This window comes from Zalophus californianus, chromosome 6 (assembly GCF_009762305.2).
Source record: "Zalophus californianus isolate mZalCal1 chromosome 6, mZalCal1.pri.v2, whole genome shotgun sequence".
Lineage (NCBI taxonomy): Eukaryota > Metazoa > Chordata > Mammalia > Carnivora > Otariidae > Zalophus > Zalophus californianus.
In genome coordinates, this window is record NC_045600.1 from 26,832,780 (window position 1) to 26,855,030 (window position 22,251).

At 38.4% G+C, this 22,251-nt stretch overlaps 1 protein-coding gene across 3 annotated transcripts in view; it reads right to left on the reverse strand.

Annotated features, from left to right (window-relative positions):
* Positions 1 to 4,781: 4,781 nt before the first annotated feature.
* The window catches only part of YLPM1 (YLP motif containing 1), a 73,938-nt gene continuing 56,468 nt past the window's right edge, over positions 4,782 to 22,251 (reverse strand). The window contains exons 19-21 of one of the 3 annotated variants that reach the window (XM_027570099.1): positions 18,736 to 18,866; positions 5,526 to 5,708; positions 4,782 to 5,197 (exon numbers count right to left, since the gene is read on the reverse strand). In XM_027570099.1, the coding sequence (XP_027425900.1) occupies positions 5,562 to 5,708; positions 18,736 to 18,866 (278 nt within the window). In that variant the 3' untranslated portion in view covers positions 4,782 to 5,197; positions 5,526 to 5,561. Of the gene's footprint in view, positions 5,198 to 5,525; positions 5,709 to 18,735; positions 18,867 to 22,251 lie in introns of those variants that run through there. The other 2 variants (XM_027570097.1, XR_003515687.1) reach the window with 2 other exon arrangements.

Below are 22,251 nucleotides of genomic sequence, written 5' to 3' on the forward strand. Positions count from 1 at the left end.
GAACTCTCCATCAGAAATAATAGGTGTGAGAGGGATTTCAAGTTATGGTGGAAGAGATTACTTCAATTCTTGAAATACAGGGGAAGGATCTGCAATCTAGATCAATATTGTCAAAACAAGAATGTGCATATTTGGTAGAAAGTGCAAGCTTCTTAAGTAGAGGACTCAAAGCCAAGTCCTTCCCTATATAATAAACCATTAAATCTACAAGCTCTTCATAGGATCACAGATGCAAGGTCCTGCTGGCAGGCAGAGGGCTGTGCGTAACTGCAGAAGCTCAGCTCCACTCAAGAGGATGCTCATTGACTATGGTTTAACGTGAAAGCAGTGGAGCCTAAGAACAGAACCAGATCAGTCACTGCGGTGCATAAATATCCAGATACAGAGGACGGTGGCCTAAGGATTTAACTTTCAGTCATGTGTGGACGAGGGACTCATCAGAGTCTCTGGCCCTCTAAGATGCATCATGATGCTTTGCTTTGTCAGAATCCTATCATGCAGGATTTTCCAGGCAGTAAGATCTGCCTTTGTCATCTCATTATGGCATTTCTCTTGATAGTTCACCCCTCTGCTGTGCTGGTTCTTAAGCACCTGTCACCCTCTGAAGATGTTTATGTAAAGGATGCCATTGCTATTGTTCCTTCATTGCTAGAAATTAGACAAGCACAGGAAGTGGCAGAGTGACGATGATACATGAAATTCAAACTTTATAAGAGCAAAAGACAGCATGGATATCCATCAACAGAAACCTGGTATGTTAAATCGTATGATACGGTATTCTGCAGCTCGACAACTGGAATGAGTGCCAAGAGAATTATGCCATGTAAAAAAAGGCCAAAAGTTTAATCCCAAAAAGTTACATCTTAAATGATTTCACTTATATAACATTCTTTAAATGATACAATTACAGAAATGGAAAACAGATTAATGGTTGCCCCTAGAGATGGCGGGGTGTATGTGGAAGATGGGGGTGGATACACAAACCTACACATGTGATAAAACTGTACAGAAATATACCTACACAATATATATTCCATGCCATGAAAAGAACAGAAATATAAGTGAAGCAATTGCTTAAAATTTTTCAGTAAAGCTCCTTACAATACAAAGGTACCTTTGGGAAATTAGGGAGGGAGGGAGGAGGAGGAAAAAGGAGAGGATAGAAGAGAGAGGGAGAGAAGGGGGGGGAATATTCCAAGAATGGGAATGTTCTATACACAAAATCTGAATGACCTCTAAGACACACTATTGAAAAGAAAAAAGAAAAATAAGGTGGTTTGCGTAGCACTCTTACCATTTGAGTAAACAAAAACAAAAATGTTAATACTTAATGCTTATCCACAGGAATTTTTCTGAAAGGAAACAAAAGAAACAGGCAACACTGGTTACCTCTATTGATGGGATGTGGGAGGCTCAGGGTTGAGATGGGAGACTTTTACACATAGCCCTTGAACCTTCTGAATTTTATACCACATGGATGTATTACTTATTCATAAAATTACCATTTTCTTTTTCAATATATGAAAATCAGAGCAAATCCATGCTTCAGGGCCTTCACCTTTGTACACACCTGTGGTCTGGCCACTGCTTTCTGTTACTACTTATCCCCTCTGGGTACTTAGTACTTAGCCTTTGTACCTAAGCCTCTTAAGACGCCATACTGGTTCTGAAGATCAGTTTCACAGCTTACCTGAAAATGCTTCTGAATTAGTACTCTTCCAGCACACACACACACGCACGCACACACACATACTGCACTACTTCATATGACATAGCTCGGTCTAGAGTAGCTGACTATAAAAGATGACAATTATCTTCAAGCCAAGTGAAAATTTTAGATTTCAAAAGCAAAAAAAGGAACAAGTCCAAAAGTAATGACGATGATGATGACAGCTACCAGTTTTTTACCTTTTACTCTGCTTGGTACTGCGCCAAGTAGCTGACAAGCGTCATCTCAATTTACTCCTCACAACAACCTTTGCTAGGTAAGTTTTGTTATTGTTCACTATATAGATGAGGAAATGGAAGCTCAGATAGGTTAAATGATTTGCTTAAGGTCACATAACTTCTGAGAGAGGAACTTGAACTTGTACCAGGGTCTGTCAATACTAACAATGAGGAATCATTCTTCTGTGGCTTAGTAAAATTCATCTCAGTTTTGGTAGCTCTAAACTGTATCTGAAACAACCATACAGTCTCTTTGTAGCTGACAACTTGTTACTTTTACAGTCCTACCAGTAAGCCAGGCTCTAGACACCAATATTACCAAAATACCTGCAATTTGCACAGTCAGCAGGATAAAATACTTAACATAAAAAGCTGAGGCACCTCCGAAGTAAGAAAACCTAGGTTGAAATTTTTAGTCAGTCCAATTCAGAATTTAATACTTGGTTTACCCAAACAACCACCAGAATTCTTTCACAAAGGAAAGAAATCCAACCAGAAAATTTAAGACTTTGTCTCTGTCAATAAACTTCTGAATTAATCATTGATATTTAAATCAAATATAACTTCTTGAAAATTATGTGAATCAAGTAAGTGTCAACAAACAGACTACTGTGCATAATTTATGGCTTTTGATCTTGTAATCAGTCACAATGTATTTTGAATAGGCCAATTTAACCCTAAATAAAATGATTTCTAAATAGAAAAAATTTCTGCATCTCATCAAGCAGAGCTGAATCACTAAAGTGAGATTTTTCACATTTAGTTTAAAAGATGTGAAACATGAAAGATACCAGGAACTTTCCCCAACACCAGATTATTCTGTATTAAGACACAACACAGGATTTTAAATCAACTTAATGTGACTAAAATAAAAAATTTAAAACACATACCATGCAGTTTTCTGAGATGATAAGGGAAACAGTGTTAATAAAACAACAGTAAAATGCCAGCAAATAAATGGAACCCAAGTTTGGTCTTCTGTATTCCAAGGACATCTCTTAACAAACTTAAAATATTTGTGTTATCAAGGCATTTTCTACCCACACTAAATTTCTCTAAGTTATTCTTGGGCTTTCTAGTCTATTCTCCGTCTAGTGGCAATGCAAATTCAAGAATTTTTTAATAGTCCCATTAGACTAACAAAGTCAAATATCAACTGACAATCTCTATTTTACTTTCTTTTTGGGGACTAATCTTTTTTTTCATTAATCTTCTTTCATTGAGGTTATTTTGTTAGACCAACTTTCTAAAGTAGCCAACATTCTATGTTCATCCCCTAAGGTCATGTTAATCTGTATCCTCCAAAAACCAGCAGAGGCCATTTCTGACTCTGTTCCCTCTTCCCTAATCCTCTCTGGTATAAGATCACAGACACAAAGTCAAGGCTGCAAGGCCAAAATATGGCAGACTTAAAGTGATTCATGAGTGATTACCACTTCTTATTTCATTGGCATTCTGAATACTGTTAGAACTTACAAAGGTTAAGAAAACTAAAGTAAAACATCCTCTATAAGAATATATATGCTTCCACTGTCTTCTGAACTAGAGAACACATTCTGGAAATACTGTTTTTGTTAAGACTAGACATTTGGTAGATTCAAGTGGGTCTCTGTACAAACAATAATTCTATTGGCTATCTTGTGATGTACCTTCATTCAACATCATAAAAGCAGCTGAGAAAGATGGGTACATAGAAGTGTACTGTCGGCCAATAAGCAACAAGAGTATCTTGTTAAATACTACAGACAGTGGAAGTTATCTAATGCAGGAAATTATACATTCAATATTGACTTAATGATCTCAAAGCCTCTTACATGTAAACACTCAGAACTTCGAGAAGATAGAACAGAAAGTTGTTAGGATTCCCATTAGTCTTCAGTACTATAGTTTCACATTCTTGAACCCAAAGTGATACTATTTGAATGCTAATAAATATCATTTCTGGTCACACAGTACTTAATGTAGGTCATAAAATTAAAAGGTTTTTGTCCATAGCCCAAAAGTGAATACTTCAAAATATTCAAGCCTTTTGTGAACAAATTCACAACTTGCTGAGTTGGATTACAAAGTGGAAACGGTGTTTGAGGAAGAAAGCTCCTCTCTGTCTTCTCTCATGTTAGAAAATGACGTTTTTTTCTTTGCAGAATGGAAAAGGGAAAAGAGATTTTGTTGCTTTTAAAATGCAATGATATTTGGGTTTTAGCTCTGTGCATTTCTAGGTTCCACCTGGTACTATCCACGAGAGAGGAAATTCTTTGCAGAAGTCCATGCTTTCCAATAATGAGCAATCTGGCAAGAACCTGAAAACTTGACAGGCTTAGAGGCTGCCTGCCAGAGGGCTGCACACCTCCGTACTCGTTCTCCCCTGCAATCTTGATGAAAACATCAACCATTCAAGTTTAGCAATAAGACAACAAACTCCTGAGTTCTATGGAGTACTTCAGTTCTGCCCACCAGGAATCAAAGCCAGATGAGGGAAAAATCAAAACATAACATAGCATGAGGGGAGAAAGTGAAAAGAGGGAGGAACAACAAGAGGATCAAAAAAATAAAACAATAAAACATCATGCTATAGAACTGATGTACTCGAGGGAACCGATGAATATGTGCAATTGTCTCTACTGGTCTTCAAGACGCAAAGACAGAGAACGAAATCAGCTATCAAAGATCACTGAGCCTGCCTTGTGTTTACAATATGTGCTATGGAATCACTAAGCTATATAACATTCATCAGGAAAGAGATTTTGGGATGTTCGGCTAGCACGTAATTAGAACACACCATATTAAAAAAGCAATAAAAAATAAAATTAAGAAAACAAGAGAAAGGGGCCCATGCTGTATAGCCCATGAATCTCATCGGCTTTATCGTGAAAGTTTATTGTTTTTAATCCTAGTACAATCAGCTACCAGTTACATACAGTAAAAAACAAAAACAGCCACAAAGCAATGATGATAGAGATAGTCTGTGACATTGTACAGCGGAGGAAATATTTTCTGTTGGAATCCTCCAGCAGACCCCCACCTGGCTTCAGCAGTTAAGCTATCACTCCCTCCCTCCCCAAAATAGTTAAAAATAAAAATTAATGTCTTGCTTGGGTACAGCAAGATTCTAAGACCTCTTGGGGACACTGGAGAACTTTAAAAAATCTAAAGTGGTAGAAACAAAACAAAAATTGAAACGTGGAAGGCAAGGTGACACACAACGAAGCTCCATGAGGCTGTGGCTTCAGATCACCTCAAAGCGAACCACCTGGAAAGAAAAGAAAAGGCTGTCACACCACGAAACAGCACGCAGAAAGTTCAGTAGATGCCAGTATCTCATCACTCCACTCCTCCTCAAATCTACAGACTCCAACCTTTTCTCAAGTCTTATATTAAGGGAGCCAGGTTGCAGAAAATTGCTCCCTTTTCCAACGCCCTGCATTGTAAATGTTGGCAAGTAGCACATACTTACTCTGTTAAGAACCAGAAAATAATACAAGAAGAGAAGCATTTTTAGCAAAGCATGCTGTCTCCTTTATCTCAAACCCTTCAAAACAACCACACAGTAGGCTATTTATATGACTGTGCAGTCTTACCTCAGAGGAACAATGACTCCGTTCAAAAACTAAGTATCATATATATTTGGTTCGATTGAGGGCTTTTTCAGCCAGGTGACCACTTTCATCTGTGATCTTCTCCCAATCAGTCTGTCCGACCACAAAACCTATGGCCCTTTTCCTATCTGCGTCCTTCTTTTCTTCCAGGTCTGCCCATCTCACCTAAAAAGAACACAGCGTTAGGCTGGGCTTTAGGAAAAATCAATATGCAACGAGCTTCTTCACTCTCTCGATAGTCTAAGGGGTAGGATAACTAATCTGAATCTAAGAGATAAAAACATTAGGAATTAACTGGGGAGAAGTGGAGAAAGCCATATATCTTAAGTTACAGAAAGAAAACTCTCTGGTCAGTAACCAAGTCCTAACCCTTCCGGCTCCTGAACAGTTCAGCTCTCAGCTCAGTCCTGGCACCTCCATTTCCTCCGTCCCTCCTTTCTGGTTCGCTGATCTTATTTTTCCCTCTGCCTAGTCTTCCTATCTTACATGCTCACTCCCTCCAATACATTCTGCCAGAGTGATCCCCAAATACACACTGTTGTGACTCTTACCTGCTTTAAATCCTTCCCCTGCCTAAAGAATAAAATCCAAGCACACAGGTCCCTCTGGATCTGGCCCTGTCTACTCTCCAGTGGCATTTCTGGGCAGTGCCTACGGCCTTTTATATAAGCAGTACAAAATTACTTCTGGCTCTCAGAGCACACTGGGCCATTTCCCTTCTCTGTAATCGTGCATATACTAGTCTCCTTCCTGAAATGTCTTTGCCTTAACCCTGTCCACCTGCCGTGAGTCTAGTCATCAACCACTGCTTTATCTTTCTTGTTCTTTGCCAATGAAATAATTAATCAATCGTTGCTTCCTTAGAGCTACTTCTGGATTTTGACATGTTTACTTTTGAACTTTCACACTATATTGCAATGATCTATTTATAGACCTGTCTTCCCTAACAGACTATAAATACCTTAGATCAGTGGACTTTTATTTATCTCTACACAATAAATATTTCTTGAAATCTAATCTTAGAAAATAGGGAGCTGGTATTACTATTTTCATTCATGAGATAAAGAGATGAAGAGATGGACTCAGCTGCTGGCATTTATGAAAATACACAGATTTTAACTACAAATACATAGATCAGGGATATTTCCCAGGTTGGTATTCTGATATTTTTAGAATGTAAGCAGATCCATTTTGAATTTTAGTAATATATCAGAGAGTCTTATATTAACAATTAAAAAATAAGCAGATATATCATATTCTGCAAAAGTTGAAATACTTGAAAAACTATGAAACTGTGGACATAGCACCAGCGTCTACAGAGATTGTATTTTTTTTTAAAGATTTATTTATTTGAGAGAGAAAGAGAGAGCAAGTGCACATGTGGGAGGGGCATGAGAGGGAGAGAGAATTTCTTTCTTTTTTAAGATTTTATTTTATTTGACAGACACAGAGAGAGAGGGAACACAAGCAGGGGCAGAGGGACAGGGAGAAGCAGGCTTCCCGCTGAGCAGGGAGCTCAATGTGGGGCTCGATCCCAGGACTCCGGGTTCATGACCTGAGCCGAAGGCAGATGCCCAACGATTGAGCCACCCAGGTGCCCCGGAAGAGAGAATTTCAAGCAGACTCTGCACTAAGCATTGAGCCTGACATGGGGCTCGATCTCACAATCCTGAGATCATGACCTGAGCCGAAACCAAGAGTTGGACATTTAACTGACGGCACCACCTACGCGCCCCCAAGATTGTATTTTAAATATAGCTTGTGATTTATTATCTGTGACAAGGAAAGAAAACCAGAGCATGCATGCTCCATGTTCTTCACACTGGATATAGAATTGCATTACTGCTCTTAGAGGTACACTGACCTTCCCTATTACCATTTATAAGACTGGTAATGAAATGACTAGGCTTCTCCAAACAGCAACCACTTGGTCAAAGAGAAGATACGTAGTAACAGGAGTGGGAAAAATTGATAACACAACTCTTTTAAAAAGATTTTACTTATTTATTTGAGAGAGAGAGAGAGAGAGAACACAAGCAAGGGAAGGGGCAGAGGGAGAGGGAGAAGCAGGCTCCCCGCTGAGCAGGGAGCCTGATGCAGGGCTTGATCTCAGGACCCTGAGATCATGACCTGAGCCAAAGGCAGACACTTAACTGAATGAGCTACCCAGGCGCCCCAACACCCAACTCTTTTTAAAGTAGATTTTTAGTGTGTAGAAAACCTAAATTTCCTTCATGGACTTTAGTTTAAAAAAAAAAAAAAGCCTAAATCTTAAATGATGTGGCCTTTTGTATGCAGAGATCTCTGGGCTTTCGGCTACGTATTTATGCTCATTGTATTTATTTTGATAGATTCATACAGTCTCTCAGTTGCCCTTGGGATCAAGGGGACACATTTTAGCAAAAGATGATTATGGTTAAGGAGGATGAAGGATGGACAGATTGTGGCCACTGAGGAAAGAAATGGTAACTAGTCCACAGTACATCCTTGGCACAGAGTTAAACATACTGGTCAATCTCACCCTGAATAAACTAAGAGCTAACTTTTAAGTCTGCAGCTTAAATTAAGTCTTTAAAACTCAGATAAAATAAAGAACATAGAATAAGAAGAAAAAGTATGTAATTTTTTTTAAAGATTTTATTTATTTGACAGAGAGAGAGACAGGGAGAGAGGGAATACAAGCAGTGGGAGAGGGAGAAGCAGGCCCCCTGCTGAACAGGGAGCCTGATGTGGGGCTCGATCCCAGGACCCAGGGACCATGACCCGAGCCAAAGGCAGACACTCAATGACTGAGCCACCCAGGCACCCCAACACCCAACTCTTTTTAAAGTAGATTTTTAGTGTGTAGAAAACCTAAATTATTATTTAAATATTATTGCTTATTTTTTAAATAAGCAATATGTTTTAGCACAAATGCCCACAATTTTAAGTTGAAATTAAAACATTTTGGAAACTACTGTATTTTGTTCATATCTCTAATATACACTGGTGCTATATTAACATTATTTATTTACATCTTGGACTCTCCACTGGAGGTCTGCTCTTTAAGAGGCCTCATCCACAGACCTGATACACACTCAACACAGTCGAATGAATGAATGATTACCAAAACACTAAATATATCAGGAGCAGAATAATCACTTTCAACTTGAAATGGTTTTTTTTTTTTTTAAGATTTTATTTATTTGACAGTGAGAGAGGGAACACAAGCAGGGGGAGTGTGAGCAGGGAGCCCCCCACTGAGTAGGGAGTCCGATGCGGGGCTCAATCCCAGGACCCTAGAATCATGACCTGAGCTGAAGGCAGACACTTAACAACTGAGCCACCCAGGCGCCCCTTGAAATGGTTTCTTAAATGTCGATGTCTCTCCTAATCTTCCTAGACATACTTTAACTGAGACTTTATCATCTTTTTTTTTTTTTTTGCCATTTATCTTAACCATTAAAAAATGTGTAATACAGAAAAGTCTTGACTAACACTCAAAGGTTTGAGGTACATACGTTTCAGCCATTGTCCCTAAAAATATTTCTAAAATGTGTGAGTCCCACAAACAAGGGAACTGCTTATGTTCCAGTCATCAAAGAAACACAAAGTCCACTTAAGCTACCATTTTATGCCCAACTAAGCAACTGAAAAAAAAATTTTTTTAAAGATTTTATTTATTTTTTGACAGAGAGAGATAGCAAGAGAGGGAACACAAGCAGGGGGAGTGAGAGAAGGAGAAGCAGGCTTCCCGCCGAGCAGGGAGCCTGGTGAGGGGCTTGATCCCAGGACCCTGGGATCATGACCTGAGCTGAAGGCAGATGCTTAATGACTGAGTCACCCAGGCGCCCCTAAGCAACTGAAATTTTTAAAAATAAACTGTATTTTAAAAATCTAGCCATTTTGGTAAAATTCTAGTATGATCAACTCTACAGAACCTTTTTGTTATAGTGGACATTAATCCTAGGAACCTGCCTGGTATTTGTAAAAAACTCAATTATAGAGAAAGCAAGAGACCCCAGGAAAGGAACAGTTATGAATTCTGCATTCATTGCCACCTGCAGGATCTCCTTGTAGTCTGGTGTTGATTTAGGTGAGTGGTTTTAGAGTTAAAAACTATTTGAAATGAGGATGTGAGGCAGGGGAGGAGGGTCAAAGATAAGCCACTTCAAAGAACTAGGATGTGGGGGTTAAGAAGATGGTAGCAAAGTAGGCTCACCTTGGCCCACGAATAAAACTAGATAACTATCAAATCATCCTAAATACCCCAGAAATCGATCTGAAGACTGGCAGAACAAACTGCACACTAAAGGTAGAGAAGAGGCCACACTGAAGAAGGCAGAAAGTGTGGAGAGGAGGTTTGGGAGAGAAACAGATGGTGGCTGCTGTGGCCGGGAGGGAAGAATGAATCCCCACAGTAACTGCCTTGGGAAGCAATAAGAGCTGAATTTCATGACTTCTGGCAACCAGCGGAGAGTTTTAAAGGTCAGCAGGCTTGGCTGGGAGAGAGCCCTGAGGGCATTGCCCTGCTCTTGGAGAGAAGGCAGGCAAACATACAGCATGAAAACAGCAATCTGAAGAGTGCCTGTGGCATACAGTGGGAAGGTTATTTGCTCATCTTGGAGCACATCCTGAAGAGACAGCATTCACAGAGAGAGAACCCTCCGGAAACAAAGGAACTGGCCGGCGCCATTTCCCTCCCCTGCCCCTTAGCATAAGCACAGGACTACCTGTGGGAATCAGCACAGCACCGATACTCGTTACCTAACTTGCCTAAACCAAGCCCCCTGGTCCCCCAACACACGCACTCTGCTGGAACTGCCTCTCCCACTCACACTAGCCTCAGTCCCAGTGAGCAGAAACCCTCTCCCAGAAGACTGAATCAAACCCTTGCTCATACTGCCATCTCCCGAGGAGGGAGTTTTGCAGAGCTTCAGTTCTGGCAGTGGTGGTGACAGGTCTCATTTCACAAACAGACCAGAGCACACCTAGTTAAAACGTACCACATTCGGGCCAGGGACCAAACACTGCCCACAACTGGCAAAGAGCCTCTGCAGATAACTGGCCTGAAGGATAAAATGACCAGGACAAAAGAGCAGAGCATATGCAGCATACACTCCCGGAAGTGCCAGGCCCTGGGGAACAGGGGACACCACACAGCAGGGCACTACAGGACCTCTTCTTCATAAGGCCATTACCCTCAAGAATGAGAGATGTAGCTGACTTTGCTAACACACAGAAAGAGGCACAGAGACTTAGACAAAATGAGAAGACAGAAATTTATCTCAAATGAAAGAACAAGGACACGGCCAGAAATCTAAGCAAAACAGATATAAGTAACATGCCTGATAAAGAATTTAAAGTAATGATCATAAGATACTCCCTGGACCTGAGGAAAGAATGGAGGACATCAGTGAGACCCTTAACAGAGACAGAGAAGGAATAACATAGCAAAGATAAAGAGTACAATAAATGAAATGAGAAACATGCTTGAGGGAATGAACAGCAGGATGGAAGAAGCAAAAGAACGAATTAGTGATCTAAGGAGACAGAGTAATGGAAAGTATCAGGCTGAACAAAGGAGAGAAAAAAGAATTATGCAAAATGAAAAGAGTCTTAGGGAACTCAGTGATTCTATCAAATGTAGTAACATTCTTATTATAGGAATCCCAGAAGAAGAAGAAGAGAGAGAAAAGGGGACAGAAAATTTATTTGAAGAAATAATAGCTGAAAACTTCCCTAATCTGGGAAGGAAACATATTCAGATCCAGGAAGCACAAAGAACTCCCATCAAAAATCAACAAAAGCAGATCCACACCAAGACATATTGTAATTAAACTGACAAAATATAATAATAAAGAAAAAGTCTTAAAAGGAGCAAGACAAAAGAAGGCAGTAACTTACAAGGGAAAACTCATAAGGCTAGCAGGAGATTTTTCAGCAGAAACTTTTCAAGCCAGAAGGGAGTGGCATGATATATTCAAAGTGCTAAATGGGAAAAATCTGCAACTGAGAATACGCTATCCAGGAAGGCTATCATTCAGAAAAGAAGGACAAAGAGTTTCCCAGACAAACAAAAACAAGGGAGTTCATGATCACTAAACCAGCCCTGCAAGAAATATTAAAGGGGACTCTGAGTGGAAAGGAGGGACCCAAAGTGACAGCATAAAGGTAGGAAACACAAAAGCAGTAAAAATGAATATTTGTTAAAAATCAGTCAAGGAACTCACAAAATAAAAGAATGTAAAATATAACAACAAATATTTAAAATGTGCGGAGGAGAGGCAAAAAGAATGGGTTCAAACTTAAATGACCATTAACTTAATATAGACTGCTATATGCAGAAGAGGTTATAAACTAATCTAATGGTAACCATATATCAAAAGCCACTAATAAATATGCAAAGAATGAAGAGAAATAAATCAAATATATCACTAAAGAAAATCAGCAAACCATGAAAGAGAGAAAGAAAAGAAAGGATCAGAGACTATCTCTAGAAACAACCACAAAACAAATAATAAAATGACAATAAATACATATTTATCAATAATTACATTGAATGTAAATGGACTAAATGCTCCAATCAAAAGACATATGGTGATGGAATGGATTAAAAAAAATGAGACCCATCTATATGCTGCCTACAAGACACTCATTTTAGACCTAAAGACACCTGCCAATTGAAAGTGAAGGGATAGAGAAATATCTATCCTGCAAATGGATGTTAAAAGAAAGTCAGAGTAGCAATACTTAAATTGGACAAAATAGACTTTAAAACAAAGACTGTAACAAGAGACAAAGAAAGACACAATAGAGAACGAAAGGGACAATCCAACAAGAAGATATAACAATTGTAAATATTTATGCACCCAACAAGGGAGCACCTAAATACATAAAACAGTTAATAATAAACATAAAGGAACTAATCAATAATACAGTAATAGTAGGGACTTTAACACCCCATTTGTATCAATAGATAGATCATCTAAACAGAAAATCAACAAAGAAACAATGGCTTTGAACAGCACTCTGGAACAGATGGATTTAACAGATATATTCAGAATATTCCATCCTAAAACAGCAGAATACACATTCTTTTCAAGTGCATAGGGAACATTCTCCAGAAGAGATCACATATTTAGCCCACAAAACAAGCCTCAAAAAGCCTCAACAAATTCAAGATCACAGTCATACCACACATCTTTTCTGACCACAATACTATGAAACTAAAAGTCAACCACAAGAAAAAATCTGGAAAGAGCACAAATATGTGGAGGTTAAATAACATGCTACTAAACAATGAATGGGTCAAATAGGAAATAAAAGAAGAAATTTTAAAAGTACATGGAAACAAACCAATGAAAATGAAAATACAACAGTCTAAAAACTCTGGGATACAGCAAAAGTGGTTCTAAGAGGGAAGTACAGAGCGTTACAGACATACCTCAAGAAGCAAGAAAAATCTCAAATAAACAACCTAACCTGACACCTAAAGGAGCTAGGAAAAAAAGAATACACAAAACCTAAAACCAGAAGAAGAAAGGAAGTAATAAACATGAGAGCAGAAATAAATGATATAGAAACTAAAAAAAACAATAGAAGAGGGCGCCTGGGTGGCTCAGATGGTTAAGCGTCTGCCTTCAGCTCAGGTCATGATCCCAGAGTCTTGGGATCGAGTCCCGCGTCGGGCTCCCTGCTGATTGGGAGCCTGCTTCTCCCTCTGCCTCTCTCTCTCTTTCATGAATAAATAAATAAAATCTTTAAAAAAAACCCAAAACAATAGAAGAGATCAATGAAACTAGGAGCTGGTTCAATATCAATCAGTATCAGTTAAATTGACAAACCTCTAGCCAGACTTAACAAGTAAAAAAAAAGAGAAAGGACTCAATAAAATCACAAACAAGAGAAGAGAAATAACAACCAACACCACAGAAATACAAACAATTATAAGTGAATATTATGAAAAACTATATGCCAACAAATTGGACAATCTAGAAGTGGATAAATTCCTAGAAACATATAAACTACCAAAAGTGAAACAGGAAGAGATAGAAAATTTGAACAGATTGATAACCAGCAAAGAAATGGAATCAGTAATCAAAAAATTCCCAACAAACAGAAGTCCAGGACCAGATGGCTTCACAGGCAAGTTCTACCAAACACTTAAAAGTTAGTAATTATTCTTCTCAAACTATTCCAAAAAATAGAAAAGGAAAACTTCCAAATTCATTCTATGAGGCAGCATTATCCTCATAACAAAACCGGAGAAAGACACCACTAAAGAAGAGAACTACAGGCCAATATCCCTGATGAACATAGATGTAAAATTCTCAACAAAATACTAGCAAACTGAATCCAACAACACATTAAAAAAATCATTCACCACAATCTAGTGGGATTTATTCCTGGGTTGCCAGGATGGTTCATATATGCAAATCAATCAACATCACATCAATAAGAGAAAGGGTAAGAACCAGATGATCATTTCAATAGATGCAGAAAAAGCATTTGACAAAGCACAACATCCATTTATGATAAAAACCCTCAACAAAGTAGGTTTAGAGGGAACATATCTCAACATAATAAAGGCCATATATGAAAAACGCACAGCCAATATCATCCTTAAGGGGAAGAAAGGGAGAGCTTTTTCCCTAAGGTCAGAAACAAGACAAGGATATTCACTCTCACCACTTTTATTCAACATAATACTGGAAGTCCTAGCCACAGCAATCAGACAAAAAGAAATAAAAGGCATCCAAGTCAATAAGTAAGCAGTAAAACTTTCACTATTTGCAGACAACATGATACTACATAAAGAAAATCTGAAAGACTCCACCAAAAAACTGCTAAATGAATTTAGTAAATTCACAGGATACAAAATCAATGTGCAGAAATGTTACATTTCTATACACCAATAATGAAGCTGCAGAAAAAGAAATTAAGAAAACAATCCCATTTACAACTGCACCAAAAATAATCAGATACCCAGGACTAAACCTAACCAAAGAAGTGAAAGACCCAGTGTACTCTGAAAACTATAAAACACTGATGAAAGAAATTGAAGATGACACAAAGAAATGGGAAAACATTCCATTCTCATGGGTCGGAAGAACAAATCTTGTTAAAATGTCTATACTACCCAAAGCAATCTACACATTTAATGCAATCCCTATCAAAATACCAACATCATTTTTCACAGAACAACAATTCTAAAATTTGTATGGAACCACAAAAGATCCCAAATAGCCAAAGCAATCTGAAAAAGCAAAGCAAAGCTGGAGGCATCACAATTCTGGACGTCAAGTTACATTAAAGCTGCAGTAATCAAAACAGTATGGTACTGGCACAAAAACAGACACACAGATCAATGGGACAGAACAGAAAACCCAGAAATGAACCTACAATTATATGGTCGATTAATCTTCAACAAAGCAGGAAAGAATATCCAATGAGAAAAAGTTTCTTCAACAAATGGTGTTGGGAAAACCCGACAGCAACATGTAAAAGAAACTGGACCATGTTTCATATACAAAAATAAATTCAAAATGAATTAAAGATCTAAATGTGAGGGGCCCCTGGGTGGCTCAGTCGGTTAAACATCTGCCTTCAGCTCAGGTCATGATCCCAGGGTCCTGGGATCAAGCCCCACATCAGGCTCCTTGGCTCAGCAGGGAGTCTGCTTCTCCCTCTCATACTCCCTCTGCTTGTGTTCCCTCTCTCGCTGTGTCTCTCTCTGTCAAATAAATAAATAAAAGTCTTTAAAAAAATAAAAAATAAAAAATAAAGATCTTAATGTGAGACCCGAAACCATAAAAATCCTAGAAGAAAACACAGGCAGTAACTTCTATGACATGGGCTGTAGCAACCTCTTCCTATGTCTTCTGAGGCAAGGGAAACAAAAGCAAAAATAAACTATTGGGACTACATTAAAACAAAAAGCTTCTGCACAGCAAAAGAAAAAAATCAACAAAACTAAAAGACAACCTATGGAATGGGAGAAGATATTTGCAAATGACATATCCAATAAAGGGTTAGTATCCAAAATATATAAAGAACTTATAAAACTCAACACCCCAAAAACAAATAATCCAATTAGAACATAGGCAGAAGGTATGAACAGACATTTCTCCAAAGACACACAGATGGTCAACAGACACATGAAAAATGGTCATCATCACTTACCATCAGGGAAATGCAAATAAAAACTATAATGAGATTATCACCTCATACCTGTCAGAATGGCTAAAATCAACAGCACAAGAAACAACAGGTGTTGGCAAGGATGTGGAGAAAAAGGAACACTCATACACTATTGGTGGGAAGGTAAGCTGGTGCAGCCACTGTGAAAAACAGTATGGAGGTTCCTCAATAGTTAAAAATACAACTACCCTATGATCTAGCAATCGCACTACTGGGTATTTACCCAAAGAATACAAAAACACTAATTCAAAGGGGTACATGTACTTCTATATTTATAGCAGCATTATTTACAATAACCAAATTATGGAAGCAGCCTAAGTGTCCATGGATTAATCAGTGGATAAAGATGTGGGTTGTGTGTATAATGTGTGTGTGTGTATATATATATAATGCTAAGCGAAATAAATCAATCAAAGACAAATATCATAATGATTTTACTCATATGTGGAATTTAAAAAACAAAACAAATGATCAAAGGGGAAAAAAGAGACAAATCAAGAAACAGACTCTTGGAGCACCTGGGTGGCTCAGTCAGTTAGGTACCCGACTCTTGGTTTTGGTTCGGGTCATAATCTCATGGGTCCTGAGATCAAGCCCTGCATTGGGCTCTATGCTCAGCAGAGAGTCTGCCTGAGATTCTCTCCCTATTCCTCTGCCCCTACCCCTCCAGCTTGTGCTCTTTCTCTCTCTCTCTCAAATAAATAAATAAAATCTTAAGTATAAAGGACAAACTGATGATTACCAGAGGGGAGTGAGAGGGGGGATGGGTGAAAGTCAGTGGGGATTAAGGAGTGCACTTGTCATGATGAGCGCAAGCTGTTGTATGGAAATACTGAATTACTACATTGTACACCTAAAACTACTAGAACACTGTATGTTAACTAACTGGAATTAAAATAAAAACTTAAAAAAAAAAAGAACTAGGATGTGCACAGCTTAATTCTTTGTCCACCTGTGCACCTGGCTTACAAAGTAAATTACATGGGATCACATACGCCGTAGAGTAACAGTTATTTGACTAAAAATAAACTAGAGAAAAATATTTCTCATTTGAGATTATTCACTGTTACTGAACTATGCCAAATTATTATTCCCAAGGAGGAGCTATTTCTACTTCTATTGCCCCAGCCTTCAGAATGGAATAGGAGGAATCCACACAGGTAGAGCCCTGGGTGGAGGCGGGCACACACAGAAGGCCCCCGTCTCCCTCTGTCTTCTTCTCAAGTCACATGGACAAGGGTGGGCCTAGGGACTGTCTGATGGATTAAAAGAGCTTGGAAAACTGGAGTTCTTTTAATGTCATCCAGTGTAATGAAGTGTTACTGGCATTTTTATTCTCTTACAATAAATACTCTTTCAATACTAAAAGTACTGAAAAAATTCATAGAAAAGAAATGATGTGTAAAGATAAAGAAGTGATACACAACTTCATCTTAATTAAGGAAATGCAAACAGATCCCATTTTTGTCTTACCTATCAAACTGTCAAAAGTTTAAAAGTTTGATAATAGCACCTTTGGTCCAAGTGTAGAAAAACAGGCATTTACTTACATGTGGGTGTATAAACAGGTGTAACCTTTTTGGAAAAAAAGCTCACAGTATTTGTCAAAATGATATATCATACTCTATAAGATTGTAGCTTTAGTGCTATCTACCCTAGGGATATACTTTCAAAACGATGCCAAGAACAGATGCACCATGACTTTCAACAGTTATTTGTATTAACAATACACTGAAAATAGCATCAGTATCCACCAATAAGGGACCTGATAAATAATTGTACAACCAAACAGTGGCATATTATGCAGCTATTTAAAAAGAATGGTAGGTCTGTATACACTTACATAGAAAGATCAAGATAAATTAGCTAGAAAAGGCTTATCCAGATCATATATAATATGATCTTTTTTTACTTCGTTATTTTTTTTAAAGGATATACACAAAGGTCACTTTTCCTGAATTTGATGTCTATGTGGAAGGCCTATACAGTGTTTTGGTTACATTTCTCTGCTTTTCACAGCAAAACTTCATCAAGAAGGTGTCTCCATTTGTTCTGTATTTCATTTCCTATTACTTCTTTAGTCTGCTCCAAACTGGCTTGTGCCCTTCAACTCTCCAAGAAAACTTGACTGATTACTGATCGATCATCAATGATCTCCACATTGCCAAATCTAATAGCCATTTCTCTGCTCCCAATTTACTTGCCTTCTCTGTATCATTTAACAACTGACTACTCTTTCCTTCTTGAAACATTTACCTCTACCTGAATTTCTAAATTTTGAGGTCCTGTGTCTTATTATCATTTCTAACTTAAATGGTCCCTCACTGACCTCATTTTTTAGTCTCAAACTGGACTCCCCCAGTTTTCTCTGACTCATTAAAGGGCACCCGACACATGGAGTGCTTATGGTCAGAACCCTGAAGATTCACCTTTGGTTCCATCCACTCCTGGACCTTCTATACCTGATCCATTAAGAAATCCCGCAGATTCTTGGGGCACCTGGGTGTCTCAGTCCGTTAAGCATCCCACTCCTGATTTCGGCTCAGGTTATGACCTCAGGGTTGTGGGATCAAGCCCTTCGTCGTTGGGCTCTGTGCTCAGCAGGGCGTCTTCTTGAGATTCTCTCTCCCTCTGCCCCTCCCCTGCCCTTGCTCTCTCTCATAAAAATAAATAAATCTTAAAAAAAAAAAAAAAAGAACTCCACAGATTCTCTTTCTGCACCTGGCTATTCTGCCCCATGACAAAACAGCACAAAGGGCCATTTCAAACTCCGTTAAAGTTGACAACATGCTGGCCATGAGATTCTCTTCTCCATTTGTGAAGTTACCTGTACATTTTAATCTGATAATTTGTAAGGTCTGACTCCTTTTTTTTGATCTGTAATATGATACAGTATAAACTAAATCACTCTACAAAATAGCATCCATATTCTTATCTGCCTGTAACTTTCTAAAACCAGATGCCTAAAGGAGCCCTTCATCTAATGGCAATTATTGACAAAGTGTCTTACTCTCTTCTTCCCAGGTTCAGAAGCACGAGTGTCATAATCATCAGGGAGCTGAAGATAGTCCTCCATTCTGCTGGCAATTGCCTCCCAGTCACGTTTCCTTTTAGTACCAGTTCTCAAGCCATCCAACTTGTCTGAGGGACAAACACAGAGCCGTAGCATTAAGGAAGAGTGTGAGTTTGCACACAACACACAAACAAAGGAAAAGAAGTCTGGAACACTGTCAGAGGGCAGATCCACATTTTTGAGAGCAGCACCACTTGCAGATCCCAACTATCTTCGTGGCTGAGATAATAGTTCTGTGCAATTTCCATTGTTTATTTGGTGTTCATACTGGCAGGCATTACATTACAATGTTAAGTCACAAATACGGGTAGAGCAAGAAAAGTCACTTGTCTCCTGGCCTCCCACCCCACCAAATCACACTTCAGCTCTCATGTTCTGAAGGAAAATGCGAAGACGGGTTTTTCTAAAGGCTATTTCTTCCACTCTTTTTTTTCTTTAACACAATATTAACACCACCCACTTGATATGCAATCATGTGTGATACTGTGTCATATGAAAAGTAGGTAGTACCAACAACTTAATGAGCCAAGCTAATGTTTAAAAAGGTTTTAGATTAATAGCCCCTTGGGATTTTGACCACTGTGCGAGGATTCGCCATGAGTTAATGTTTCTGAGTAAGTTGATTGTACAAATCACCACATTCTTTGGTTATACTATGAAGTGCTATTGACCATTCTGAGGCTAAGAGCTAGTCAGTCCAACTGACCAGATCTAAATTTTCTTTCTGAATCCTCAATCTGAGAGGGCTAGGCTTCCCAAAGGCCCCAAACTGTAACTAATTAAATGAAGAGAGATTGCAGATTCAGAAATTATGAGACATGAGTTTAGGTGTCTTCAAGAACACGCAATGAAAATGTGTAGTCATTTTTAATTGGTTGTTAATACTGATTTTGAATTCCCTATGTGAAATATGAGTTATATATATTTTTAGCTATGCTCAATCACTAAACTTTGAATCATCTGTGATTATATACACACACTATTATTAAGTCAATAAAAGAAAACCTAAAAACGTCAGAAATACACAATAACCACACTTCATTAAACTCCATAAAGGGTGCAGGGTGTGTATATGATAAAAATCTGTTAGGCACCAAGTTGGGGAGAACTTGATATGAAAAGGAAGCAGTGGCAGGAGAGAGGGTGAGTTTATGCTTCAAATGTAAAAGATTCACACACAACTAATTGTACCATACCATACAGGCTTAAAAAACCAGTAAGATTTCACATACTTGGCAAAGCTTTTATTTCCTAAAACCCTCCCCCATAAAAGCAATATTACTGAAAAATCCGCAAGCAAACTACAACACTTTACAAAACTCAATAAATTTTTATCATTATCACTTTGGAAAAACTTTTAACATGGATGAGTTCAACAGAAACAGTTTCCTAATCTCCTCCGTAAATCACATGCTATACCATATGGCTCTATCTTCATGTGTATGACAGGCTGTATTATACAGATTCTTAAGGAAGTGATCCCCTGAGTGCACAGGGACAAAGATTATGGTATTAGAAAACCAATGAAGTCCCACAAACAATAAAACTGTTCTAGTTCCACAGCATACAGTATTACTAGAAGAGTAGGAAGCTCTAACACACTTAGTAAATAAACCTCAGAGGATTTCCAAACTTAAGATCAACTTTGACATTAACATATTTCAAAGGAAAAAATTCATATCTGAATTCCAAGAATAGAGCATGGTCAAGGCAGCAATGCAGAAGGGCAAGTGTGAAAACTGCAAGGACATTTCCTCAGACACTGGGTATGTGACAGGAGTTACAGACCAGGAGTCCCATATTTGCAACATGGAAGATCAGAAGAGCATGTACTTCTAGTCTAAACACCCTTGTTTGTAATGTTTAATTTGAAATTTCATTGTGCACAGCATGTTTAAAGCTTCCTTCTTGGGGCTGAAGAAAGGTTCATACCTCTTCCACATGGCATCCTGAAAACCCAAACACACAGATGTATGGCATAAGGTGAGGGAAGAGGAATCTGGGGTGTTAATTACAGAAGACGGCTGGTGTCCCATACACCCATACTAATGATTTTCAGAGGTTTGAATTTCAAAAGATGAAGTTTTAAGATGAAGATGAAGGTTTAAAATCCAACCTGGCAGGGTCGCAGAATTTTCCCACATCTTCAGAACAGTAAATATTATACAGTACAACCGAAAATTTTTGCAGATACATCTATGCATTTTCTAAACACAAATGGTGTTTCTGAAAATTTGTTCGTGGTAAACATACAAGGGTTATGTGCCTATATGAATAACTGCATTCCAACTGTGAAGAGATGAAACTGCCTGACATGTAGAAGGCTAATACACAATAATCGGTAAGCAGAGACAAATGACAGATGAGAAAAGCAAAAGTACTTGGTATGGAGAAACCTACATTAGGATAACACTCTCAAACCTTCTTCTGGTTTCTCACAATTTGAGAAACCAAAATCGTATCGTCCGAATTTAAGTAGCCTCAATGCCGAATCCGAGTATCTGATGTGGCATGTAACACCCACCCTTATATTAGGGTGCCTGTGTCCCAGCTGAGAAGGGGCCAGTCAGGGGCAACTGCAGTGGGCCACAGGCAGCCGTTAACAACTCCACAACACCCATGCCAGATGTATTTCAGGCCGGTTCTGAATCTTTCTATAATTACACCACTTCTGATGTATCACTCAAACAACGGCTGAACTGCACACTGTACTTAATGAACACAGATCAAGAATCTGCAATGAGATTTAACCAGCAGCACGAAAGGAAGACAAGTACTTTCTCATTGGCAGACTCATTTGTGAATCAAAACTCCCCAGGTACAGATTTAGCTCTTCTGGCTCAATGTGTGACACTGATGAAGCTTAGTATGTTTCCATCTTGCATAATCATGTTACCAAAAGTAATTTAAGAATGTTGGTGAAGTACTCAGAAAAATTAATTGTACCTGGTAATCAAATCTATTGAATTTGTTATGATAAGGAAGGCACCATAAATAGGTTAATTCTCTGATGAAGCGCCTCATGTTTTAGAAAAGAAATCTTCGTCTCATTTGGCTACATGGACCAATCTCAAAGAAGCTAGCACTTTCAAGAATGCTCACACTCATTTTGCCTTCCTCCACAGGTAGATTAGCTCTCAAGATAACGGAGTGGTACAAGGTGTCGGTCATTATATGAAACATCACTGTCACTCTTACTAAAACAACAGCAGCAGCAACAGCAAACATGGTGGGTTTATATTCTAGACTCATTACTAGACCTTCAGTGCCTTTAACTGAAACAGTTTATTTAACAAATCCATTTCTGGAATTAATTGCCTAACACTCTTTCATTAAGATGGACTGAATTTGCATAAAATGCATTTTCTGAGAAGCAAATGGTAGACAGGCCAGAATTTTTTCCAGAAATCAAGACAAAGTTTAATATCGTATTTTCTTGAATACTCATCACAG